This window comes from Trachemys scripta, chromosome 3 (genome assembly GCF_013100865.1).
Source record: "Trachemys scripta elegans isolate TJP31775 chromosome 3, CAS_Tse_1.0, whole genome shotgun sequence".
NCBI lineage: Eukaryota > Metazoa > Chordata > Testudines > Emydidae > Trachemys > Trachemys scripta.
In genome coordinates, this window is record NC_048300.1 from 156,215,205 (window position 1) to 156,239,074 (window position 23,870).

The 23,870-nt window shown below is 38.6% G+C and overlaps 1 protein-coding gene across 3 annotated transcripts in view; it reads left to right on the top strand.

The window, feature by feature from the left end:
• Nucleotides 1-23,870, top strand: part of KHDRBS2 (KH RNA binding domain containing, signal transduction associated 2) — a 624,118-nt gene that overhangs the window by 519,316 nt on the left and 80,932 nt on the right. For all 3 annotated transcript variants that reach the window (XR_004645211.1, XR_004645212.1, XM_034766247.1), the window contains one exon: nucleotides 12,624-12,706. Coding sequence is in view for 1 of the 3 variants with exons in the window: in XM_034766247.1 (XP_034622138.1) it covers nucleotides 12,624-12,706 (83 nt within the window). In the remaining 2 variants the exon portion in view is untranslated. The remainder of the gene's footprint in view (nucleotides 1-12,623; nucleotides 12,707-23,870) is intronic.

The following is a 23,870-nucleotide window of genomic DNA, read 5'->3' on the forward strand; positions in this document are numbered from 1 at the left end:
GGCATTAGGAGAGTTAATATGGAAGCATGGCCCACAGTATTTTCACACAATTCCATACTTCTATTGCACTTAACTCAGCTAATGCAGCTGAACACTTGGTCCAGTGTCTGGTAGATTTTGGGGAATAGATAAGAGCTAACTAGGGCTGAAGCTAAATCTAGATAAAACCGAGGTGATGTTGGTCAGCTGTGAAAGCAAGGGGAAGATATAGCAAGGATGATTTCTCCACCTTTATTTGAATGTTTGCATCTCCCATTTGTGGCTTGTCACAATCTGGGGAAGGGGTAGTCAATTATTTTTTGTCAAGGTCCAAATGTCCTGGTCAAGGTACAGTCAAGATCCAGACTCTAGAGAAGAAAATAATAATAAAAAACCCCAATGATGTTGATAATAAGTAAATAGATTTTGGGTCCATTCAGAAGTGTCAGGCCATCCAAATTTGGCCCACGGTCCGCCTATTGACTACCTCTGGGGGTTATGAAGGATTCTCCACTGCTGCTAGATCATGAAAATTTAGTACCATCCATTCCCAGTTATAAGATTATGATGTTTTCTTCTGAATGCCGAACTGCCTGCTGTGAGCCATAACTTTGTCACCTTGAGGCAGCACCTTAAAGACATTCAAAAATTAAATCTTATGCAGACTTCAGTGGTTCACTTTGTAAGCAAAGTATCTTGCCAACATCACATGAAACCTCTGTGATCTGTACAGGCTTTCTGGTGCTTTCCAAGTGGAGTTTAATGTGTTGGTTGTGACCAATAAAGCTCTAAAAGGCACTTTAAATCTTTCTCCTTCCTCATGTCATACCTCAGTGGAAGCAGTTGTGCTGGATCTCCCTTGATTTAAGGGTCCAGGAGTAGTGTTGCCCCAACTCAGTCCAAAATAGCTTGTGGTTAATAACCTTCAGAGCATGATGCCAGGTTCATCTGTTAACTCACCGTGATGAAAAGGGAGGGATTTGACCAGGTTCAGTCTGTGTAGAAGTGAGGAGTATTATGAGACTAATGTAGAGGGTTGAAATTTTTTGGCTGTTATGAGGTTAGCTGCTTCTTAATATTTTTGTTTGTGCCCAGGGTGCTGAGGGTTTTGGATAGGTGCCTCATTTTAATATTTTTGTAAATCTAAATGAATAAATAATAAGTATTGGAAAGGTGTAAACACCAAGGAAGTAAAGGCCTGAGGGTGACACAAAGGGACATATTTAGCAGTAGAGGGTGAAATTAAGAAAGGTATCCTGACAGCAAGCTCTATTAGACTGTTGAATAGTGAAATGGTAGAATCCCTACTGCTTGAAATATTTAAAACTAGGTTAGACAAAGCCCTGGAAAATAAGCTGGAAGAAACAATCTTACCCTGCAAAGGATTGGAATATGCAATCTAATTGTCTTCCATCTCTAATATCTGTGATTGTATGCTCTAAATACAAAATTTATAGGCAATAATATCAATTTCAAGGCTATCTATCATGACTTTCAATAAGTAAAATTCCATTATTTTCACTATTTTGCTTGTCATTCCATTACAATCATAATTTCAAATAGTTTATTTTTAATTAGATCTGACCTTTAAGCAGTTATTCTTCTAAAAGAATGAAAATAATCTTTTTTGTTAAGTTAAATCCTTTCACATAGCTTTTAAAACTAAGAAGAAATTTCTACACTGGATCTAATGCTTGAGTACAGAAAAAGAGAACATCATACTAGAAATATCTTTTCTAATAATCTATTGTCTTTGTCCATTGGAATGTAATATATGGGTGCTTTCTTCTTTATTCCTGTACAGTAGATAGTGCCATTTGTAATTTTGTGGTTCCTCTTTACTCAACTGTGATTAGCAGCAAACAACAATGTGCTATATACTGAATCAGTGTCTTGGAATAAAACACTAGTTGGATTACTGCTTAAGCACTACATTGGTAGTTATTATAAAATATGATTGATGTCAAATAACTTAATAAACAAATAATATATGAGATATATAATAGGAATATTTGTTTACTATTTTGGAGCTTGCTAAGAAAATCACTTGGACCTCATTTGGTCTGATTTCCTTACACAGGGTTTGAAAATATCTCTTCGGCCCAAATCCTGCAATTGGATCCACCTGGGCAGAGTCCTGCACCCATTCATAGCTCAACTCATTTCAATGGGACCTCACATGGGTTAAGATGGGGGCCTTACTTTGGAGATGTTTTGGAAGAGACATTTCAAGATAAAAAATGAAAGCTTTGGAAAATAAGAACTAGGATTTAATGGCGATAGCACTGTGTTAGTGCACAAATCTTTCATCTTCAGAGATCTGCCTTATGGTTCAGCCAGGTACCTAGGCACCATGAGTAACTTTAAACATCTGAGTAGTCCAGTGGGCTTCAATGGAACAACTTACATGTTTAAAGTTATTCACCTACTTAAGTATTTGGCTGAATCAGGGCCTAATATCCAGTTTATGTTCTGAGTGAAAATGTTTGCTTATGCTCCCAGTACTTCTGTTAGTCTCAAAGGTGCCACAAGACCCTCTGTTGCTTTTTACAGATTTAGACTAACACGGCTACCCCTCTGATACTAATCATCTCATGATAGTCTCCATTTTTCATTTTGCAAAAACAGCCATACATTTTGCCATAATTCAGCCTGCTTGATAATTTCTGCACAACTTTGACCTAGAGCTGGAAGGGCTGAAGTAAGGAAGCTGGCTGAACTGGGTATGATAGACTGCACATCACCAGCACACACAGTGCCTAGATCAAGCCAATGCCATTAGTTCAAGAACACTACATTCATTCACAGCTTTGATAGAAGAAACCCTTACATTTGCACGTGTTTTCTTGGTAGATTTTCAAATTTAACCTCTCATAACATGGTTCTGGATAAAGCACAGTTTTTATATGGTTTCATCTTTTACACATACATTGTTTCAATAAACTGCTCCTATTGCATGTATTTGAAAATAACACGAAAGAGACTACATATCTGCTGATCCAGGAACAGTAGTAAAGCAAGAAACTTCTCTTTTTGCAAATCTTCTTCTAAAAAGTGCTTTGAAACCTCTTCAAAAGAAAAAAAATCAGCCTTAAGATTTAAGAGATTAGATTTTACATAAGGAATGTTGGTATGTTGTATAAGCAGGTATATGAACAGTAAGCAACATCTTGGTATCTCAACAGTCAAGTAATTCATAGCTGGATATCATTTGCATATCAACAGCAATAACACTGATATTTCAATATAATTACAGATATAAAGATTCTGCCCAAAGCAGAGAACATAAAGGAGAGATGCTCAAGAATGTCAATGGCCATTGAAAAAACTTTTTCTCACTTATTTAATTGGCGTCTCAGAGTTGGTAAGACAACTCCTACCTATTCATGCTCTCTGTATGTGTGTGTATATATATCTCCTCAATATATGTTCCATTCTATATGCATCCGAAGAAGTGGGCTGTAGCCCACGAAAGCTTATGCTCTAATAAATTTGTTAGTCTCTAAGGTGCCACAAGTACTCCTGTTCTTTTTGGGGATACAGACTAACACGGCTGCTACTCTGAAACCTGTCATTATGCAATGGCCATTGAGTCATACAGTATTGAGTGGTCCAACAACACTAACAATGATAAAAAATATCAATAATTGGAGTTAGACTTATGTACTTTCAATAATGTAGGCTCCATTCTGAAACTTGATTGAAAGTTTTCACTTAAAGACAAAGCAAGTGTGCATGATGCTGTCAATCACATTTTGAGCACTTTTTGTTCCGTTTGATTAAAAAAGAGCATAAAAACTAGATGAAAATTTGAAAGAAAAGTTGGTACTAGATTTGTTTTTTCACTATTTGTAGGAGGATAGCTTACTGACACTAACTTGCTGGTAGAATTATATTCTTCACCCACTTGCCAGACCATTTCACTCTTCAAATCCTGTCCATTAGTGATACATTTCCCATAGGATCAAATTTAAACTTCTCATTCATGTCCCCAAGGCATTACACACAGCCTACATATTCCATTTTATGTCTTATGGTGTTTATCCAGATTCCCCTCTTCACCAACTAGTTTGTATGTTCCACCAATGACGGCAAATACATCGTCCTGTTCATTTCTTCTCCCACTTCATCTATGTGCCTTCTTCCTTACTGCTCTTATTCATGGATTGGCTTCCCCTACTGCATTGTGCCATCTCATCCTCCTAAATCCCTGCTAAAGATTCACCTCTTCAGCAGCCAATCAATTGCCTTATCTGCCTCAACATTATTAAGAGGATGCAGTAAAGAAAGTCAGAGGAAGAAAATATTTTAAATTATCTTCCCTCTACATTCCCCCATCTCATGTTATCTGTGTCTGACTTTTAGGATGCAAGATCCTTGGAAGAGAGATTGTTTTTACTGGTATCCAGTACAGCTCTACACTGCTATTGAATAATGTAATACTGGTACTTGCGCTTAAGATCCTATGAAAGAACTTAGCTGGTTGCTCTAGAAAATCCCAAAGTACATTTAAATCAAACTTTGCTTGTAGCACTCTATGTTACATTACTGATTGTGGAATTAAGGCAGATTAAATATATCTTGGCTAAATTCAAAATAATGCGCATCAGCAAACACATTCTTAATTCATTCTATACAGTAGTTGAGGCTCTGAACTTGTAGGACTCTTTGAAGGAAAGACTTATAAACCCATGGATAACTGGGAAGAGGCCTGCCCATGTATAGCAGCAATTAAAAAGGCTATGGTTAAAATATATGTAACTGGAGATTAAACCAATAGCAAATATTAAAGATTACATATAATAATAATAATATTATTATATTATATAATAATATTATAGACTAGTGGTACAGTTTCACCTATGTACTGTTTTGGTTGCCTCAGCTAGAAAAAAAAGTCACCCAAAATTGTGTGTGATAGATTGTGTGCACTCACACACACAACTCAAAGATTATAAAAGTTCAGAGAAAGACATAGCAGAAGTTTACATTTTAAAAAGAGAGATTGAAATTTTAGACTGGAAATGAGAGTTGTAGGAAGGGACTTGTTAAAAGTGCTTAAAATGCCATAAGATACAGCAGAAATAGCTGATTCTTTTTTAATCTGGAAGCATGGCTGGGTATGTCAACACTACAAAATTAGTTCGATTTCTATAAATCGATTTTATACAGTCGATTGCGTGTGTCCACACTAAGCGCATTAAGTCAGCGGAGTGTGTCCTCACTACCGTGGCTAGCATCGACTTATGGAGCGGTGCACTGTGGGTACCTATCCCACGGTTCCTGCAGTCGCAGCCACCCATTGGAATTCTGGGTAAGCTCCCAATGCCTGATGGGGCAAAAACATTGTTGTGGGTGGTTTGGGGTATATGTCGTCAGTCGCCCCTCCCTCCATGAAAACAACGGCAGATAATCGTTTTTTGCCTTTTTTCCTGGATTACCCATGCAGACGTCATGGCAAGCATGGAGCCCGTTCAGCTCACCATCACTGCTGCTGTTGCATCAGAGAGGCTTTGAAAACCAGTTTCATGACTAGCCAGGCTTCGGTGTGACAATTGTGTGTGTTTCTCCTTGATGCAAACCCACCCTCTTTGTTGATTTTAATTCCCTGTAAGCCAACCACCCTCCCCCCTTCGAAATAAAGTAACTATTGTTTTGAAACCATGCATTCTTTCTTTATTAATTAAAAAAAATGAGATAACGGACAAAGTAGGGGTGGGGGAGAAGGGAAGGACAAGGCCACATTGCTTATTGTAGCCACACTAAAAATCAAACTGTTTGAATGACGGCCTTCTGTTCCTTGGGCCATCCTCTAGAGTGGAGTGGCTGGGTGTCCAGAGCCTCCCCTCCCACATTCTTGAGCGTCTGGGTGAGGAGGCTATGGAACATGGGGAGGATGGTAGATGGTTATACAGTGGATGCAGCGAGGGTCTGTGCTCTTGTTGGCTTTCCTGCAGCTCCAACAGACACTGATCATGTCCGTTTGCTCCCCCATTAGTCTCAGCATCGCGTCCTGCCTCCGCCCTTCATGCTCACGTAATTCTTTCCTGGCCTCTGCCACTGAATTAAGCTGTGCTCTATCAGTGTGGGAGGACTGCATGAGCTCGGAAAACATGTCATCACGAGTGCGTTTTTTTCGCCTTCTAATCTGCAATAACCTCAGGGACGGCGATAATGAGGGAGTGTAGAAACATTCTAAGCTCTATGATTCTGCAGGGACTGTATGGTCACCTGTGCTGCTGAGTTCGCCACACTGACCAAACAGGAAATGAAATTCAAAAGTTCCCGGGGCTTTTTCTGTGTACCTGTCTAGTGCATCGGAGTTCAAAGTGCTGTCCAGAGTGGTCACAATGGAGCACTCTGGGATAGCTCCCGGAGGCCAATACCGTTGATTTGCATCCGCACTACCCCAAATTCGACCCAGCAAAGTCGATTTTAGTGCTACTCCCCTTGCCAGGGACGAGTACAAAAGTCGATTTTAAGAGCCCTTTAGGTCGACAGAACGGGGTTGGTTGTGTGGACGCATTCATTTTTAAATCGACCTAACGCGGCTAAATTTGACCTAACCCTATAGTGTAGACCAGGCCTAAGAGTTCAAGTTTTCTAAATTGTCTTTCCATATCCTTCACATACTGTTCTTTTAAAAACAGCATGCAAACCTCTTCTTACTCATGAATGACAACAGCTTCCCCTTGCCAGAGTGTTGAATCCAAAATTTACTGAGAGTTCTTACATTCTTCCAAAGATGTCTTGTCATTCATCTCCCCTTTTTATATTTTAGCTCAGTACACACACACACAAGTATTTTATAGAAAATTACATTCTGGTACACCACTTTGCAATTTCAATGTTAGCCTTTTTGAGGTTTTGTTTTCTCCCAGTATTTGGACATATTCTTCTCAGTGGTATGGTATATCATGGATCAACTAAAAACTAGTACAATGAAGATTCTGTTAATAGGACAAAATGTCTTTGGGAGGTAGCCCTTACTTATGGTATGTATTTCTAAGTCACCTACCACCTTGTTATCTAAGTGCCCCCGACTCCAACTCTTAGAATTATTCTTTAAAGGTGATATGAAGGCCACAACTTATTATTCTGATTTTGCAATTCTTACATGATCTTCCCATTTGTATGTGTATCCATATTTTATGCTTATTATCTTTATTGTTTTTAAAGTACTTATGGGTATAGATCCACTATACTTAGTTGTTAAGTTTGATTATTCCCAGTTACTAAATTCATGTGTTGTATTGAGAATCTTCAAAGACATTTGTGTGTGTGTTTGGAGATGGGGAAAGGTTTGGTAAGTAAAATGTTATTACTCTGTTTCTTTAGATTCATCTGCATTTTCTCATCCTCCTCCTTAGAATTCACTAAATGCAACAGTTTTCTATTTAAATCTCTGAATTATATCAACTCATGATCCACTTCCTCTTCAAAGTCATTAATAACTACAAATAACATTGCTAGTCCCAATACAATCCCAGAAGTGTATTTCTGTTCTCATCTTTGCATATGTATCCATATCTGTCTATATATTCCTGTTCACTGTAGTGTCAGAGCACATCCTAGTACAGATCTGTTGCATCTTACGCGCATTTAACATGCACAAATTTAGCTTTACGCTGTTGGCAAAAACAAAACAAAACAAAAAGAGAAAAATAACAATTTAAATACTGTTCCTGTAGTGCGGGTGATTCCACCGCCATTACACTCAATGTAATTTTGACTATATGAGGTTTTCACTTTACGCTCTGACCGTGGAATGTAACCCCAGCATAAGATGAGACAGATCTGTACTTTAACAAATGAAAATGTTCTCTCTTCCCTGTCTCCAAAAAAGCAAGTTTAGACTTAATGAGTGAATCTGTGAGAATGAGGGTACTATTGTAGGGAAGCCGGGGCGAAGAGGTGGTTATTACAGTTTGTTCTGAATATGGTGAAGTTGTGGTCATGTTTATTCCTTAGCCGTGGTCCAGTTCATGTGAAAGTTATTTTTCCCACAGTCACAAGCCTACCCTTACCAGATGATAGCATCATCTTTCCAGTGGAATAAGAGAGCCTGATCATGGAGGGAGGGAAGGATGATTTCTCAGGCAACCAGAACTAGTCCTATGGAGATCCTTGAAAATCAAATCTAATTAAAAGCCTTTTGGAATTCTAAGAAAACTATATCTATTGGATCCTCCTTATCAGCAATTTCATTAACATTTTCAAAGAATTCTAATGGTTTAGGGAAGGACTTTTTTGCTTTACAGAAGCCATGCAGTTTGACCCTATCAGTTTATAGATACCATGCAGGTGTTTTAATACTTTGTGATTATACCAGAGGATAAATGTTCAGCTAGTATAAATTGACTTACCCCGATCTGGCTCAGTGTCTCTTTGTATGGGAAGTATTCCATCTGACAATCACACACATCAATTAAAATCATTTGTGAGAACTTATATAGGCAACAGAAGTGTGAAAGGTATTTTCTGAAAGAAATGTTGGTTAAATTAATAGCAATATATATATTATAGATAAAACAAATTAAGTATCTGATCCAAATTCCACTGAAATCTGTTTCATGTACCATGTACTGGATAATCACATGAAAGGACTCCATGCTTGTAAAACTAAACTAGCTCTTTATTAAGAGAACTATTTACAGAGATGTTACAAGTGCAGCTAACATCCCAACCAGGTGCATCCACACTGGCTCTCTGGTGCCTTCTTCAAACTGTTCCCTCCTGCAACCTGTGTTCCTGCCTATAAGATACATGCAGGTTGCTACAAAATCAAAGAGAATCTTTCTGCTGACTTCAATGGGCTTTGGAAATCCCCTAAGTCATTTACTCTATTGCCCTAATAATGCAGGCTCATGTTTTACAGTATATATATATATCTCATGGTGCTTTGTCCTGTTTAGTTTAACATATCTTTGAGTTCTAGAAACTAGAAATTATTACATTATACTTAATTATTTGAAATGGTGCTAATAATGTGTTACAAGTGTGTTAATAAGTGAGAATTCACTTCCAAAAAAATAGCATGAGATAGAGAGAGAATCTTGAACCAGAAATATTATTTTTGAATTGTTTGAGCTTTACACGTTTTATTTTCCAGTTGTTCTATTTGAACAATCTGCACCATGTTGATATACTCTGAGCCTTTAGGGAGACTGTTCAAATCTGTAACTTGAACTTACAGAAGTGTCAAGTATTAACAACTGTTCTTTGTTCTACTGGTGCTGAGCATTGATCCACCTGAGGCATTAGTGTAAGATAATTTGTTCCCTTACCTTTCCTCTAATACAGTGGGCAAGTGCACTGAGATGCTTTCCTTTCTCTATTCTATTTTATATAGGTTCTTATACTGCCCTCATCACTGTAGTATCTCAGTGTCTTCTGTAATGCATTAAGCAATGTGACTAATGTCTGTCACATGTGGTTCATTCTTTCTCTCATCCTCTTCTCAGCGGGAGAATTGTGGGTGCAATGTAATGTTTTGTTTTGATCGGTTTTCATATTTATTTATTTATTTATTTATTTTGCAGGGGGCATTTAAATGTACATGTTGCTCTGTATTTATATTAGAAAAGGCGGGCTGAAAAAAAGTGTGCCTTGCACTTGAAGTGCAAGGTGGTGAGGTTTGTTATAGTATCTAATTGCTGTCAGTTTGTTCCATAGTCTTGTATCTTCCCCTGAGAAAATTCAATATCCTGAACAGACAAGCTTCACCCTTACTGTAGAAACTTCTGAGAAGTAGAGTTGTCGCCAGAGTCTTCAATCTCAGAGTTTTAGGTGATCTTTTAGATATGCTTGTCCAGACCACTGGGCATCTAAAGGTGAGAGGACCAAGACCTTGAACTGGACTCAATATTCTATGGGAAGACAGAGTGGAGAGCAGAGGACAGGTTTGAATTGCTTGTTGTAGTCTGTTATGCTGAAAAGACACTTTGCAGCTTCTTCCTTCAAATTGATTAATTGAAATCAAGAGGATAACTAATAAAGTTCCAATATAAAATAATCTTCCCCTAGTTAATCCAGTCCTTTCTTTTCATGTCTAGCTGTGGGTGTAGGAACTTTTTCTCTATGCCTAGAAAAAGTTTCTTGTTTTTTTAACCAAAAATCTCCAGTTATTTTGTTATAGTTTAGACATTTTAGGTAAAGATTGAAAGCTTTTAGGTAGGTACAGGAATTTTAAATTCTTTCTATGCTGTTTAGGTTCCCACATTTTCTCTAGTTAAGTTCCAGGCCATCATAACTACTCCAAATGGCCAGACTTCATTAGCGTGTTTCATATCTTTTCCATATTCCTGGAGTTGGCTGAAGATGTGTGCTACCTTGAGGAACACCGTTACCTAGGAATCACTGTTCATGCTTGGTTTCTAGCCTTCTTCATGACTAAGGTCCTATAAGTCAGCACCTCAGAATCATCTCCTGGTCAGACCCCCATATCTGTCCAAGGACAGATTAGGCTTTCATTTGTTTCAAAGCCCTTACAAATGAGGAAACAGCAGCTTTCATTGCCAGGAGCAGCCTTTTCATCTGCCTCCAAGTTGGCGGAACATTTTGATTCTGATTCCTGGGCTGCACCTTCTCGACCCCTTCTAGCAAGGGCCACAGCCTGGCAGGTATCTGGACCTGAGCTCCACTCTGCTCCCCCAAGCCTGCCCAGCACTGCTCTGTCCAAGGTGCTGCTCCTTAGCTCAGGAGCCAGTCCTTAACCCTCTCTAGTCAGGGAGTGACCGACTTCGCTGCTAGGCAGCCTTTATACAGGACCTACCCCAGCCCTGATTGGCTGCCTCTTTCCCTGCCCTGATTGGCTCTCCCCAGGCCTTCTCTGATTGGCTGCTGGTCTGCACAGCCTCTCAGGCCTGGTTCAGCCCTTTTTCTCAGGAGGTGGGGCACTGCCCCACCACAGTACCCATTGTTCAACAGAGGGATCCAATTAAGGTCTCCTTCTGGTCTAGAAGATGTATCTGAGTCATCTGATGCTGTGTTCTGGGGATGCCTGGTTCAGCATCACGACCACCAAGACAGATCAGAAGTTTACCTAGATAGTTCACAGGACTAGGGAACTGCATCTTTGGCGGTTCACATTCTTCACTAGAAGCCAATGCTTAGTTTTTGAGCTCTCTGGGGTAGTTTTATGTAGTTGGTGTTAATTAATTGACCATTAATGCCCCAGGTTTCATTCCAAAACTTCATTCTTACCTTAGGAAATTTAGTTCTATAACCTGGATATTAGGAAAGTGCAGAGTTCTCTTTTTATTTGAATAATACTAAGATATTTAGGAAGTCACCAAAACTTTTTGTATCTATTAGAGATCAGAGTAAATGAAATACTATTTCCATGCAGAGCCATTCAAAATGAATTGTACATACTGAAACACATTACACTTTGGCTAGCCTATTCATACTGGAAGATCTTAGGGCTCATTCTACTAAAACTATGGTGTCTTTGATGGTTTATCCCCAGTAAGGCTGCCATTATAGAAATCTGCATGGTTACTATCTAGTGCTCCTATATACACCTTCATCAGGGCTCAGCCTCTCTTTACTTGATATCTACATCTGCCAATCAATTTGAGAGTGCAGTTCTAAATTAATTATAACTCATCAGCCCACATTCCTGGAGTCAAGGTGTTGTACTGATAGCTAGAATCCCACATAATAAAAAGAATATGCAGTCAATTCCTAGTAAATGTAGTTGTTTGAAAGTGTTGGTTCCATATATTCACAATACCTTTCCATCTTCCTATCTCTCCTTTGGAATTCTACTCTTATAGGATTCTAGGCTTTAGCAGAAGGAACTGAGATGTTTGGGGACCACACAGCCCATTAGAAACTTGGTTCTGAACATTTGGTGCTTTGTGGGGGTGAAGCTTGTGCAGTTCCAAGGTGCACTGTTTTTCTGGAAGGTTTCTGAAGCCCAATAGCTCCTGTGGGTGCTTCCCATAAGGGTGAATGTTATTGCTAAGTAATCTTTCTTTCTTTCTTTCTTTCTTTCTTTCTTTCTTTCTTTCTTTCTCTGATCACTGAAATCAATTTAGTAATTGAACTTGTAATAGAAAATCATATTGTTAACACTGTGAAAAAGCCTGGAATGCTCAATAAAGCTAAAGGTGTTTGTTGTAAAGATTATTTAGAATGATCATTATCGTGGCTTCTTTCCCAGACCTAGACAATTTTTTTTAAAGGACCAAATGCTATGGTTTTATACTCAATAACAACATTCTTAACAGTGTTCTAAGATCAATATATTTTTTTCACCATTTGTTCATTTCAGTGGTTATTATTCACCCATAAATAATTACAAAAACTTTTGTAATATCGAATTCCTGAGAAAACAATTGTCTTCATTAGCATCTGTCAGTGTTCTAAATGACCCTGGTTGAGAAGCTGTTCCTTCAGCAGTGCACTGCATTATATCAATGGATAAACTAAGTTCTCAAATTAATAATTTATTTCTTTACTCTTTCATCATATTGTTAGCACATTTAGGTGTATAATTCTGGTCTAAGAGACTGCATAATAATGTAAAAAATCCTGTGTGCAAATATAGCATCTATACATTAATACATAATTTATGCAGCCTAATATACTTCCTTATTTATCAATCTTCTAAATAGGGTGTATTATTTTTCCCATAGGGATATGATGATGGATATGGGGGTGAATATGATGACCCAAGCTATGAGGCATATGATAACAGTTATGCCACCCAAACACAGAGGTAAGCAATTGTAATTATAAATTGTTTATTCAAATGAACTACTAGACCTCGCCTTTGTTCTCCTATTCATTTTGTAAAATGTGAATTTTAAATCTTACTTTCTGACAGCAAACAATTCTTCAAAACATCCAAATAATTTTTGAAATACTTTTAATCAAATGTAATAAAAAAGACTACCAGAGTTAACATACAAGATTACCAGAATTAATGAAAGAATGCAGAAAAAAATATATTTCTAGAATCATTTCAAATTTTAGCCTAAATTTAAAAAGAAATCCAAGTGATTATCCCTTTCCTCTACCTTGTGTCTCTCTGAGTTTTTCTTTCTAGAGTGTAAAGTCTTCAAGGCAGATATCATACTTTCCTTCCTGTTTGTACAGCTCATAGCACATCATGAGCTCTACCAGAAACAAGTAATAAATAACAATGATGGTGGTAAACACTTGTGATTAGTCAACATACACTAACAAAGGCAACTGCAGGACATTATATCTGTAACCTTAGGTTTGGGGGCAAACAACCTATCTGCTTTTAAGACAGTTTGATAAATTTATTAACAGGATTATATTATGCGGTTGGTTGTGATTGACTCAGTGACCCAGCAGGTCTTTTCCCTTCCTCTATCCCAGGGGTTCCCAAACTTGGTTCATGGCTTGTTCAGGTTAAGCCCCTGGAGGGCCGCGAGATGCTTTGTTTACCTGAGCGTACGCAGATATGGCCGTGCAGCTCCTAGTGGCCGTAGTTCGCCATTCCCAGCCAATGGGAGCTGCAGGAAGCGGCGCGGGCCGGGCCACCACTTTCCACATCTCCCATTGGCCAGGAACGACAAACCTAATCCAAATTTGATTGAGAAGTTTATTCAAAAAGATTATTTAACTTTAAACAACTGTTCTGTGGTCTGGGAACACACTTAGCTTTGCTGGTCCTTTAATAAAAGGTTGTATTTTGATAGCCAGGGACGATTTATAGCAGTAAAACCAGCCACTGTTACTTTATTGAACCATTCTCCAGTTGAAGGAAGGGGGAAAAAAACGAAACCACACACCAGTCTGTCAGTTATTTCAGTAATTCTAATTCACATCAGACTACCTCATAGTGAATCAGTTATCCAATTAATTGAGTAAATCCAAAGATATGGAAATGGTGTGCCTGAAGAACCACTGAAACTAACTTGTTTTGTGCCAGCTACTGTCTCAACAACATTCCGAAGCAATACTTTAGCACAGTGTTCCCCAACTTTTCATGTCATGGCCCCTCTCACCCCTCTCTGTGTTCCCTGCCCCAAGCTGCGGTCAAGATCCAGAGCCGTGAGCAAGGCTCAGCTCCTGCGGGGTGGGGGCTGGGGCCCAAGCCATGGCCAGACCAGGAGCCGGGGGCTGAGAGTGGGGCCATGCCTGGAGTTGGGGTCATGGCCAGGAGCTGTAGCTGAGAGCAGGGGCCATGGCTGGGTGAGGGTCCAGAGTGGGACTGGGTGGTGCTCCCTCTCCACCCCCTGTGGGGCTTGGCCCAGCCCTGCCTCACCCCCAGAACACTCCTCTATGCCCCCCTACGGGGGTGCACTCCACAGTTTGGGGACCATTGCTTTAGCATAAAGGACAATTAAGGCACCCAAGTTTGAAAACGTTGGTTATGTCTTTACTCTGTGAGGATAATGACAATAATCTTCATGGGCTAGTGGTGAAATCATCTTTTATTACTAATGTAGCTAATAAAGGGCAACTGTTTACCATTTAATTGCAGATACATTCCTAATCCTCCATGTGGTTTCAGGCATATTCTGTGAATACAGCTTGTCATCTTATTTTCACTTAAACTGCATGTCAAAAACTATTCTTGAATTGGCCATTCAGAGGACACCATCAGTGGCAGTGAAGGAAAGAGGTCAGATTACAGAATGACAAATGAAGGTGTAAAAAGGGAAAGATAAAATCTCTTACTGAATTAGTAGGGTTCCTAGCAAACAAACAAGCAAAGAAACACATTTTCCCGTAGAGTGTTATGCACTTCAGAGATTTCAGGTCCTAAAATTAACATGTTCACTGCTGAGTACTTCACTGATGAAGATACCCATCAGAACCATCTTCAGCTCTAGAACTGCTGTAGTGGTAAGTGAGATGAATAAGAAAGCAATGCCTTTGGTAAGTATTTGTTGTAGAACCAGTGAAGATGTTAAAAGGGCTTTGTAACATGTGACTGCTTTCAGTATACTTTAACCACACTTCAGAAGTAGTGGTATATTAGTTGCTGCATATTCATAGGCAAATACACCCCCCCCAGGCCCACTGACATGGGCGGGGGAGGGGACAATTTCCCAGGGGTCCAGGCAATTTAAAAGGGCGGCCGCGAACCCCAGGCCCTTTTAAATCTCACGGATGAGCAGCAGGGCTCCTAGGCATGCTCTGGGGGACCCCACGGGCCATCACAATTGGCCAGCGTGGTCGGTCCCGGAAGTGATGGATTCATCACTTCTGCCACAGGCTCTGCACCTCTCTAAGGACAGCCCAGGGGCCCGGAATTGCTGTCAGCGGGCCTGACACCTCCTTGTCTCAAATGTACTCCAACTTTTTTGAAAAGTCCATCTCTAGCTACAGTAGCTCATTGTCACAGGAGAAATGGTCTTTGGTTTGGAAATAATAATTAGTTAAAAATCACTATGCTGAGATAATTTTCTATATCATGGCATTAATTTGTAGTTCCTTTGTATATCATATTCCTAAGCAATTAAACAGCATGTCCATTAAACTAATGAGAAAAGACGCATTATATTTAAGCTACAACTGCTAGAGATGTTTTATATCCAAAAGAAGACTTAAAAAGGAACCAAAATAACTATGTTAACTAAACTAATATTTATTAACATAAGTTTAGCAGACATTTTTCACAAATGTGAACTAGCAGCAAAGGATTCAAAATACATATTATGTTCCTAAGCAATAAATAAATTGTTTGTTTGTTTCTGTTTTGTATGTAATATATGGCCACATGTAGCCATCCTTACCTCTCACAGTCACCACTTGAAAAATCATAAGCCAAGAGGCTGCCCTGAAGAGCTAAAGGTGTCAGGAATCCAAGTTCCCTGTATGCCACATATAGTCCCACTGTCTTCAGTGGGACCACTAGCAGTGTGAGGCACTACTCAGTGTAAGGGTGGCAAAAATTAATCCAAAACTTAAAGGATGATGATGTGAAAGTGCCTGAAATTAATTGTAAATTTTTTGAGAGATCTGATAACCTACATAAATTCCAGTAGGGTTATTGTTAATATGAATGTATCTATGAAAAGTATAGTATCAGAGAACTTCAGAGTGACAGCTGTAGTTTTCATCTAACTGAATTCTGCCTAATATCAGCAGTTTCATTATCAGTAGTCTCATGTGACTAGTCACATTGGCTTCTGTAGAGCAATACTCATAACAAAAACATAACGCAGAAATTGATGTGTTTTCAGCAATTATATATCCATGTCTGTTCTCCTGCAGTGGCATTATGTATACTGTCATGAAGATGCAAGTGTGTTCTAGTTACACACTAATATTATAATAATACAATATTAATAACTATATTAATAGCTTGCACTATTCATTCAAGCAGCAATAGGTTCTGCAAAACTGACTCATATTCATTTAATTACTCAGGCCTATTTTAAATCTAAAACCACAGAGATTAAATTTACAACATTATTGAATTTGAGGGGGGATTTTTTCCTGGTTATTCTTTTCATGTAATTATGTTCATGACACCTCTCCATATGTACTGCGTGTGGTCACACAGAAAGAGCATTTTTAGATGTATCCATTAGAACAGAAATCTGTCTCTTACTCAGTAGTCTACACATGTAGGGCCCAAACTTGCTGAAGTGAAGTCATAGCAAAACTCTCATTGATTTAAATTATGTAGAATTGGATCTTCACTGTTTTTTTTTTGCGGGGGGGGGGTCCCTTACATTCTAGTCCCAGTCCTCCAGCCTTGACTTCAGTGTGACTATTCATACGAGAACTGCAGAATATGGCAGCATAGGCTGGTAGCATAGATATAGATTAACTATAACCCCTCCATGGAAAAATGGGGCACTTAGATGGGGCACTAGATACAAATATGATTCTATACTCCAGCAGTCACTTACTAATTTTTAGTAAGGAAGGCTTGAAGGGTCATGACCATGCACCACAGCTGAGCAGAGGGGGCATCACATGCGTCAGCTGTACTACCTGTGCACCTGTTGAGAGCTACCACACACCAAGGAGTTCTCTGCTGGGCAAATCCAGCTGCTTTCCACCTTTTTGCACCACTCAGCCCCATTGACTTTTGAGGAATTACCCCAATTAACGCTGGTTTAAGTGGGAGAAGAATCTGGCGCAATATCTGTTTTGTGCTGGAGTAGTTTTCAAAGAAATTTTAAAGAAATATTAAATTAAAAAAATACTGGGTCAGATTCTTCAGCCTGCTTCAACAGTTTTAAGTGTTACATCTTCCCAGTGGGTGTAGAGCTAGTGTACCAGGCTGCTATTTCACATCCTGCTCTCCTTGCTCCTGATTAGGAACATTTACAAGTGAATCTGACATTTCCAGAACTAGAACAGTGAATGTTCTTGAATGTATCATTAATGGGCTGAGCAGCTGGTTTGCATATATTTTGCATATTGTGATCAAATCATATTAAGTGATCCAAGTGTCTACCTTCAGGACAGTTTATAATAGAGATGATATCAACTCCTATTCTTTCAGATATTTTAATACAGGCACCAAAATGTGTGCATATCCTTCAGATTATAATTCTACACAATACTGCATAAAATTAACTTTTTCTTATAGCTCTCTTCTCATGTATGTAGCAATGAGGCAGAATTAGCTAAAAATACTAATAACATTTCTAATAAAAAATTAGAAACCAAATATTTAACAGAGGGTCTAGAGAGCAAAGACACAATTACACATGTCCACTTATTCTACTAATCATTAAAAAACAGGAAGAAACATAGCAATCGCCACATCACAGGGGACTTAGACTATGGTCTAGCTACACAGCAGCTTCTTAAAGAAATACGCTCATCAATATTGCTTTATTTTTAGGCTAGGTCTACACTGGGGGGGGGTCGACCTAAGATATGCAACTTCAGCTACGCGAATAGCTGTCAGCGTATCTTAGGTCGATTTACCTGGCCGTGAGGACGGCGGCGACTTGACCGCTACTGCTCCCCCGTTGACTCTGCTTCCACCTCTTGCCTCAGTAGAGTTCCGGAGTCGACGGCAGAGCAATCGGGGATCGATTTTAAGATGCGATAAATCGATCCCCGATAGATCGAACACTACCCGTCAATCCAGCAGGTAGTGTAGAAGTACCCTTAGTCTTAAACAATATCCTGTGACCCACATTGTAATATCTGAGTGCATATTACAAAAATTAATATGAAAACTGTTGTCAGTCTTGCCTCTGGCATCCATATTCATGGATGAAGTAGGTACTCCCCTACCTACAGGCCAAAATGACAAAAAGGACAGAGTGAACAAAATGTGTCTTGCATCACATCACTAAGCCAAAGCTCTGGCAGACTGCAAGAGGGAATGAATGTCAGAAGCAAGAGTGCCCCAGTCAGAATCCCCTCCTGTTCTTCCTCAGGAGTTGAATCCCATGGAGCAGCTGATCACAACTTCCACAACACTAGGGAAAATCTATGTGATTAAATACCCAGGTCACAGGCCATCCATGTATTTGTAGATGATTACAGCAGTGTTACCATAATGGCTAGGAACCCTAGTCATGGATCAGGACCCCACTGTGCTAGGTGCTGTACACGTAGAACAAAAAGACAGTCCCTGCTCCCAAAAATTTACAATCCAAACATCTAAAAATTTATTTGGAGCCAGTGCAGACCACAGGGCACAGTAGTAGCTGAGATATCTCAGTATTTCCCTATGTAAAGTACAGTACAGGTATCATTGGGAGGTAACTATTGGCAAATTTTGACTTTTTAATGATGTTCCCCATAGCGGGGAAATCTTCGCATAGCTCATCACTAATCCATCAGTTCCCCTGGCCCTGATATTTTAACAGAAAACCATCACCTGACTCCCTATTTACCTACTTACGTGGTCTTGTGGGGGAAGCCTGGCAGGCTGCTACATATTCTGGTGTTGCAGTGTCCTCTTCGGGTGTGACCAGATGTTTACTCTCTTGGTCAAACATCCTTTTCCACTCCGTGACCAAATATCCTCTTCCTTTTCCACTCCAATCCTCAGATGCAATACTCTGAGGGCAACCTCCACACAGCAGAACTGAGAAACTCCATCACTGGATCCCCCTCCCACTTAAGGAGTGAAATCTCTCTTCATTTAAGACCAGTAACCAGCAGTTTTACCTGTACTGGACACAATGACCACAAAAGAAAAACTTGGGCTTGGTTTAGTTTCTGTACAAGTTTTTTATTCTTAAAGCGGAAAACATGCTAAGTATAGAAATGAAGTAGAGCACAAACTGATTTAATTTCCTACCAAATTATTGATGAGCAAATATTTTCAAAAGACATAAAAGACAAAGATACAGAGTTGTTGTCAAAACACTTTCAGTATTATTTGCATGTGCTAACGCTCCCATACATACTGTAGAGCCTCAGTAAATTGCATTCAGATATATATGTCCTGATTGCATTCAGCAGTAAACTGTATAGATAGGTATAGATATAATCTTACCTGAATGTAAAATAAGTTGAAATAAATCCATAATGCCAAAATCTGATACCCTTACTTACGTGGAATAGTGCCTTACTCTGTAATTAGCCCCAGTGTTTTCAGTGTGACTAGCTGCCTGGTATAAAATACTATTTCATACTAGTTGTAGATTAAGGTACCCATGAGTAAAGGTATCAATTCTGGTCCATAGTACTTTGAATAACCTCTAATTTCTGCAACAGAGTCCTTCTTTCTTATATCCCCTGCTGACACATAGATTGCCTATCACTTTTGTCTCACCGTCTCTGAATATTACAATATAAGAAAATATATAGTTAGCTCTAATCCAGGCAACAGCTGGGAGAGTGGCTGCATGGTTCTTGGTAAAATATCATATACTGTATAATTTTTCTCTCTTGTACCCTCTCCCCATTTTAACCAGCCTGCATTGTATTTATACTATGCTGTATTTCATTTTGGTTTTGTGCTTATATCTACCTGTTCATAAATAAAGATTTCCCTGCATTTTATTTTCAAACCATTGAAATCAATCAAGGCAGCAAGCCTAAAAGATGACATTTTATGTATCTTCACTGCAATCCACTTACAGCATTCATCATTAGAAACTGTTTTCAAATGCCACTTCTCATTTATTTGATTCAATGAGCAAAACTGAATCAAATTGAGTTGCTCTGAAGTAGAGAAAAGTTTGTCTTCTAAATCACTTGTATCCTCTAAAATTCTTGGAAGATTTTTTTCTTCATAGATCTCCACTCTTATGTTTGATGTCCCACTAATAACATTTTTGGAGTAGATTGTACAGTTCTAGAAATTCTCTCTCTCTCTCTCTCTCTCGTCTGTATCATTGAATAGGGATCATGGACCATTTGTCTGGCAAATCGTGTCTTTAGAATCCATCATTTTCTACAAAACTCCAAAGAACTTGATGATAATTTTCTCTCATGTTTTGTGTGTGTGCATGTGAGAAAGAGCATATTTGGGGGATGCAGCAGTTATTAGTGTGTCAGTGGTCATAGCAGATAAATGGGAGACAGGTTTCTATTCCAGACTATGCCACTGATTCATTGTGTTACCTTGGGACCTAATTCTGTAGCTCATCCACTTGTACACTGGTGTAATTCCATTAAGTCCACTGAGTTGCTGCTGATTTATGTTAGTGTAAGATCAGAGTTTAATAGATTTGAGGGCCAGAATGGACCACTGTGATTATCTTCTGTACTCTTCAGGCATACTACTGGTATAGAATTTTACCCACTGATTTCTACAGTGGAGAGAATTATTTCTCCCTGTTACACTTGTGAACACTATCAAACTGAAGCTCTCAGAATCAGATCCTCCGTTTTCCTTTCTATAAAATTTGCTTGAATATTGTTTGTATGTTCTGAGGCCATGGTCATTTTGTGTTCATTTTCTGGGAATAGTCAGGAACCAAGTTTTATTAGATACCAAACGTTAGATTCATGTACACTCATCCAGTCAGTGAACAGAATGATATGACGGCCCACATCCTGCAAACACGTATGCACGTGCTTAACTTTAAACATGTGAGTAATTCATTGAAATTTTGTTATATTGAGACTACTCACATGTTTAACTTTAAGCAAGTTTGCAGGGTTGGAGCTAAGTGATTAATCAGAACACCCACAATTAAGCAATACATCTCAAATTATTAATATTCAATACTGCACTCACTGCTCAAACTGAAACATTTTCAATCAATTTATAGTATAAAAACATAGTACATTACCTAGCACCTTGGGGCCCTGATCCTGATTTGAACCTTTAGTTGGAACTGCAAAACAAATTATTAATAATAAAATACATTTGAATAACAAATATATTCAAAGAAATAATCCATGGGGAGATACTCCAGGAGCAGAAAAAGAGGTTAGATTTGTCAAGTAAATTATTCCTTTTGCTCTAGCAATAATCCTACTCTGATGATACTTTCAATCAAGAATTACTCCTGAATCTCATGCCTCCAGCCTGAGTCCTATTGGAAACTCTCCTATATTTTAAGATATTTATATCCTTATGCACCTGTAAGCTGACTCAAGATCTCTGCCCCACTAAGCATGCTCTAATTAATGTACATCAGTGGCCCCAGCATATTCTCTGAGATCTCTTGAAATTTTCAGATGAAAACTTTTTATTGAAGTTTTTACAAAAATACTTTCAAATATTATTTTGCAAAAAAATTGAAAATTAATTTAGTTTATTGGCTTTCAAATTTTTCCTTCTCTCCTTACTTCTTTGTTTTACCTTTTTGCACTCTTTTCAGTGGCAAAATAGAAAAATGAAAAAAAAAGAGAAAAGGAGGGAAAGGAGAATGGAACAACAACCCCCCAAAAAATTTCTAAAGTAAACATTTTTAAAAAATATATCTTCATGAACATTTGCTCATTCTCAAAACTTGTGGAAAGCACTTTTTTTTGTGTGCAAAAAATCATTATAATTTTCAACAAGCTCTGTTCTCCAACTAGTTCTTATAATCGCAGAAAGCAGGACCTCCCCATGCTTCTTATTATATAGATATATAAAAATTCTCTTTTCTCCCTCACTAAATGTAAAAGAAGGTCAGCTGTCCCAGAAAAGAGAGTGGACAATGGAGAAACAAGACTCCAAAAGGTAGATTCAGAATTTATCACCTCTTCATTTTTATCCCAAAATCATATTTATCACCAACGCTGAGCTGAGGTTGGTGGGTGGAGATGAAAGTCCTACATAACGATATTTATATAAAAGTAGAATTATAAAGGAACTTCAAATCTTGCTAATGAAGAGTAAAGAGTTCAAGAGATGTCCCAATAGACAGTGTAATAACAAACATCATTCCCTAAGTGCTGATGATTCGAGTCTTAGGAAGCAAAGGGTAGACTATAGACACCAAACAATTCGGTGAGCATCTTTACGCTAAATGTGAAGGAGTACAGGGAGCATTTCCATACAGCAAATGTTCTACCAGCACTAACGTGTCAAGCTGAGGGTTTGTTTCTTTGTGTCAATGTGCAAATCTTTGGGATTCCCAGGAAAGACTCCCAGGTGCTAAGCTGCTGATACATTCAATGTGTCATTACACTGAGCCTCAATAAGAGGGTAAAGCCTCAAGAGCCACTGGGATTTAACCCCCTTTACTGACTAGCTAGAAGCACTGATATGCCAAGCCTCTTGATGGTACTGGAATGGTGGCAATGAGCCATAGGAGATGCCAATGCAGTTATACCAAAGGTTCTTGCCTAGCCATACCAGGAAGCAGGAAGAATCCAAGTGTGTCTCAGTATTAGTTAACTGATGCGGGCCATGGACTCTTCCTTTTTTGCTGGGAATCCAGATTGTGTCGGAGGCTGGCAAACAGAAAATTGATGCTGTCTTATCTCTGTAAACGAAACAACCTGTGGAAAGCCAGAAACAAATAATACTAATTTTAAGAGACATGCAGAAATTAAGAGATTAAGCATTTTGAGTTTAGGAAATCAAAAGAGAAGTCAGGGGACATTAATAAAAACGGTACGTCTACACTGCAGTCAGGAAAGTAATTTACCGCTCAGGTAGGCATACTTGCACTAGCTTTTATCAAGCTAGCATGCTAAAAATAGTAGTGGGGCCACAGATATATGGGCTAGCTGCCCAAATTCAATCCTATCTAACCCCGTGGATATATACTAGGACAGTAGGCCCATGCCACCACCTGTGCAGCCATGTCTACACTGCTAGCTTTAGCTCAAATTTACTTGGAAAAGGCCGACTTATCTCAGAAACTTAAAAAAAATCAGTGTTTGCATACCACAGAGACTGTAAGTTTATGATCCCCCAAAATATCAAAAATACAGAACATGAGGCCAGTTTTAAGGAAGGTGACACAGCTTTACTTTAGTGAAAAGGTCTTGAGGTGACATTATGTCATCAGTTTAAAGAAAGTTTGACCCTATAAAAATAACTACTTGAAAAGATTTAGCGACAGCCAGACCCTCAATATTCATCCATCAGCAAAATTAAAAATAAACGTGAACATCTTATGATCAGATGTCAACATACTTCTTACAAACAAGACAATTCAGGCATTTTTAAATTTAGGAACTAGGTCATAAGTCAAAAAGCTTATCTTTGAAAGTTTTCATCTTGATAGAGAAAAATTACTTTAAAACCTCCTAAGATGAGAACCCATTTAAGAAATAAAAATAATAAAACCTTCATGAAGGTCTGTATCCCCTTATATGCTACTTCTCTCACAAGTAGGACCATTGATATTAACATCTAAGGGTTGGAAACTCAAGCCCATTGTGATTTGGAAGCCCTGTGGCTAAAATACTGTGCAGTGCTTAAAAATGTAGGAGTTTGATGTGAAAGATTGGTAATGAGTTAATATATTTTCTAAAACAGATATAATTACTTCCTGCTTTCAGGTAGGTGCATGTACTTAAGAAAATTACACCTTGTGTTGCTTGAAGAGTAATGAATGCTAATCACAGATAATGGT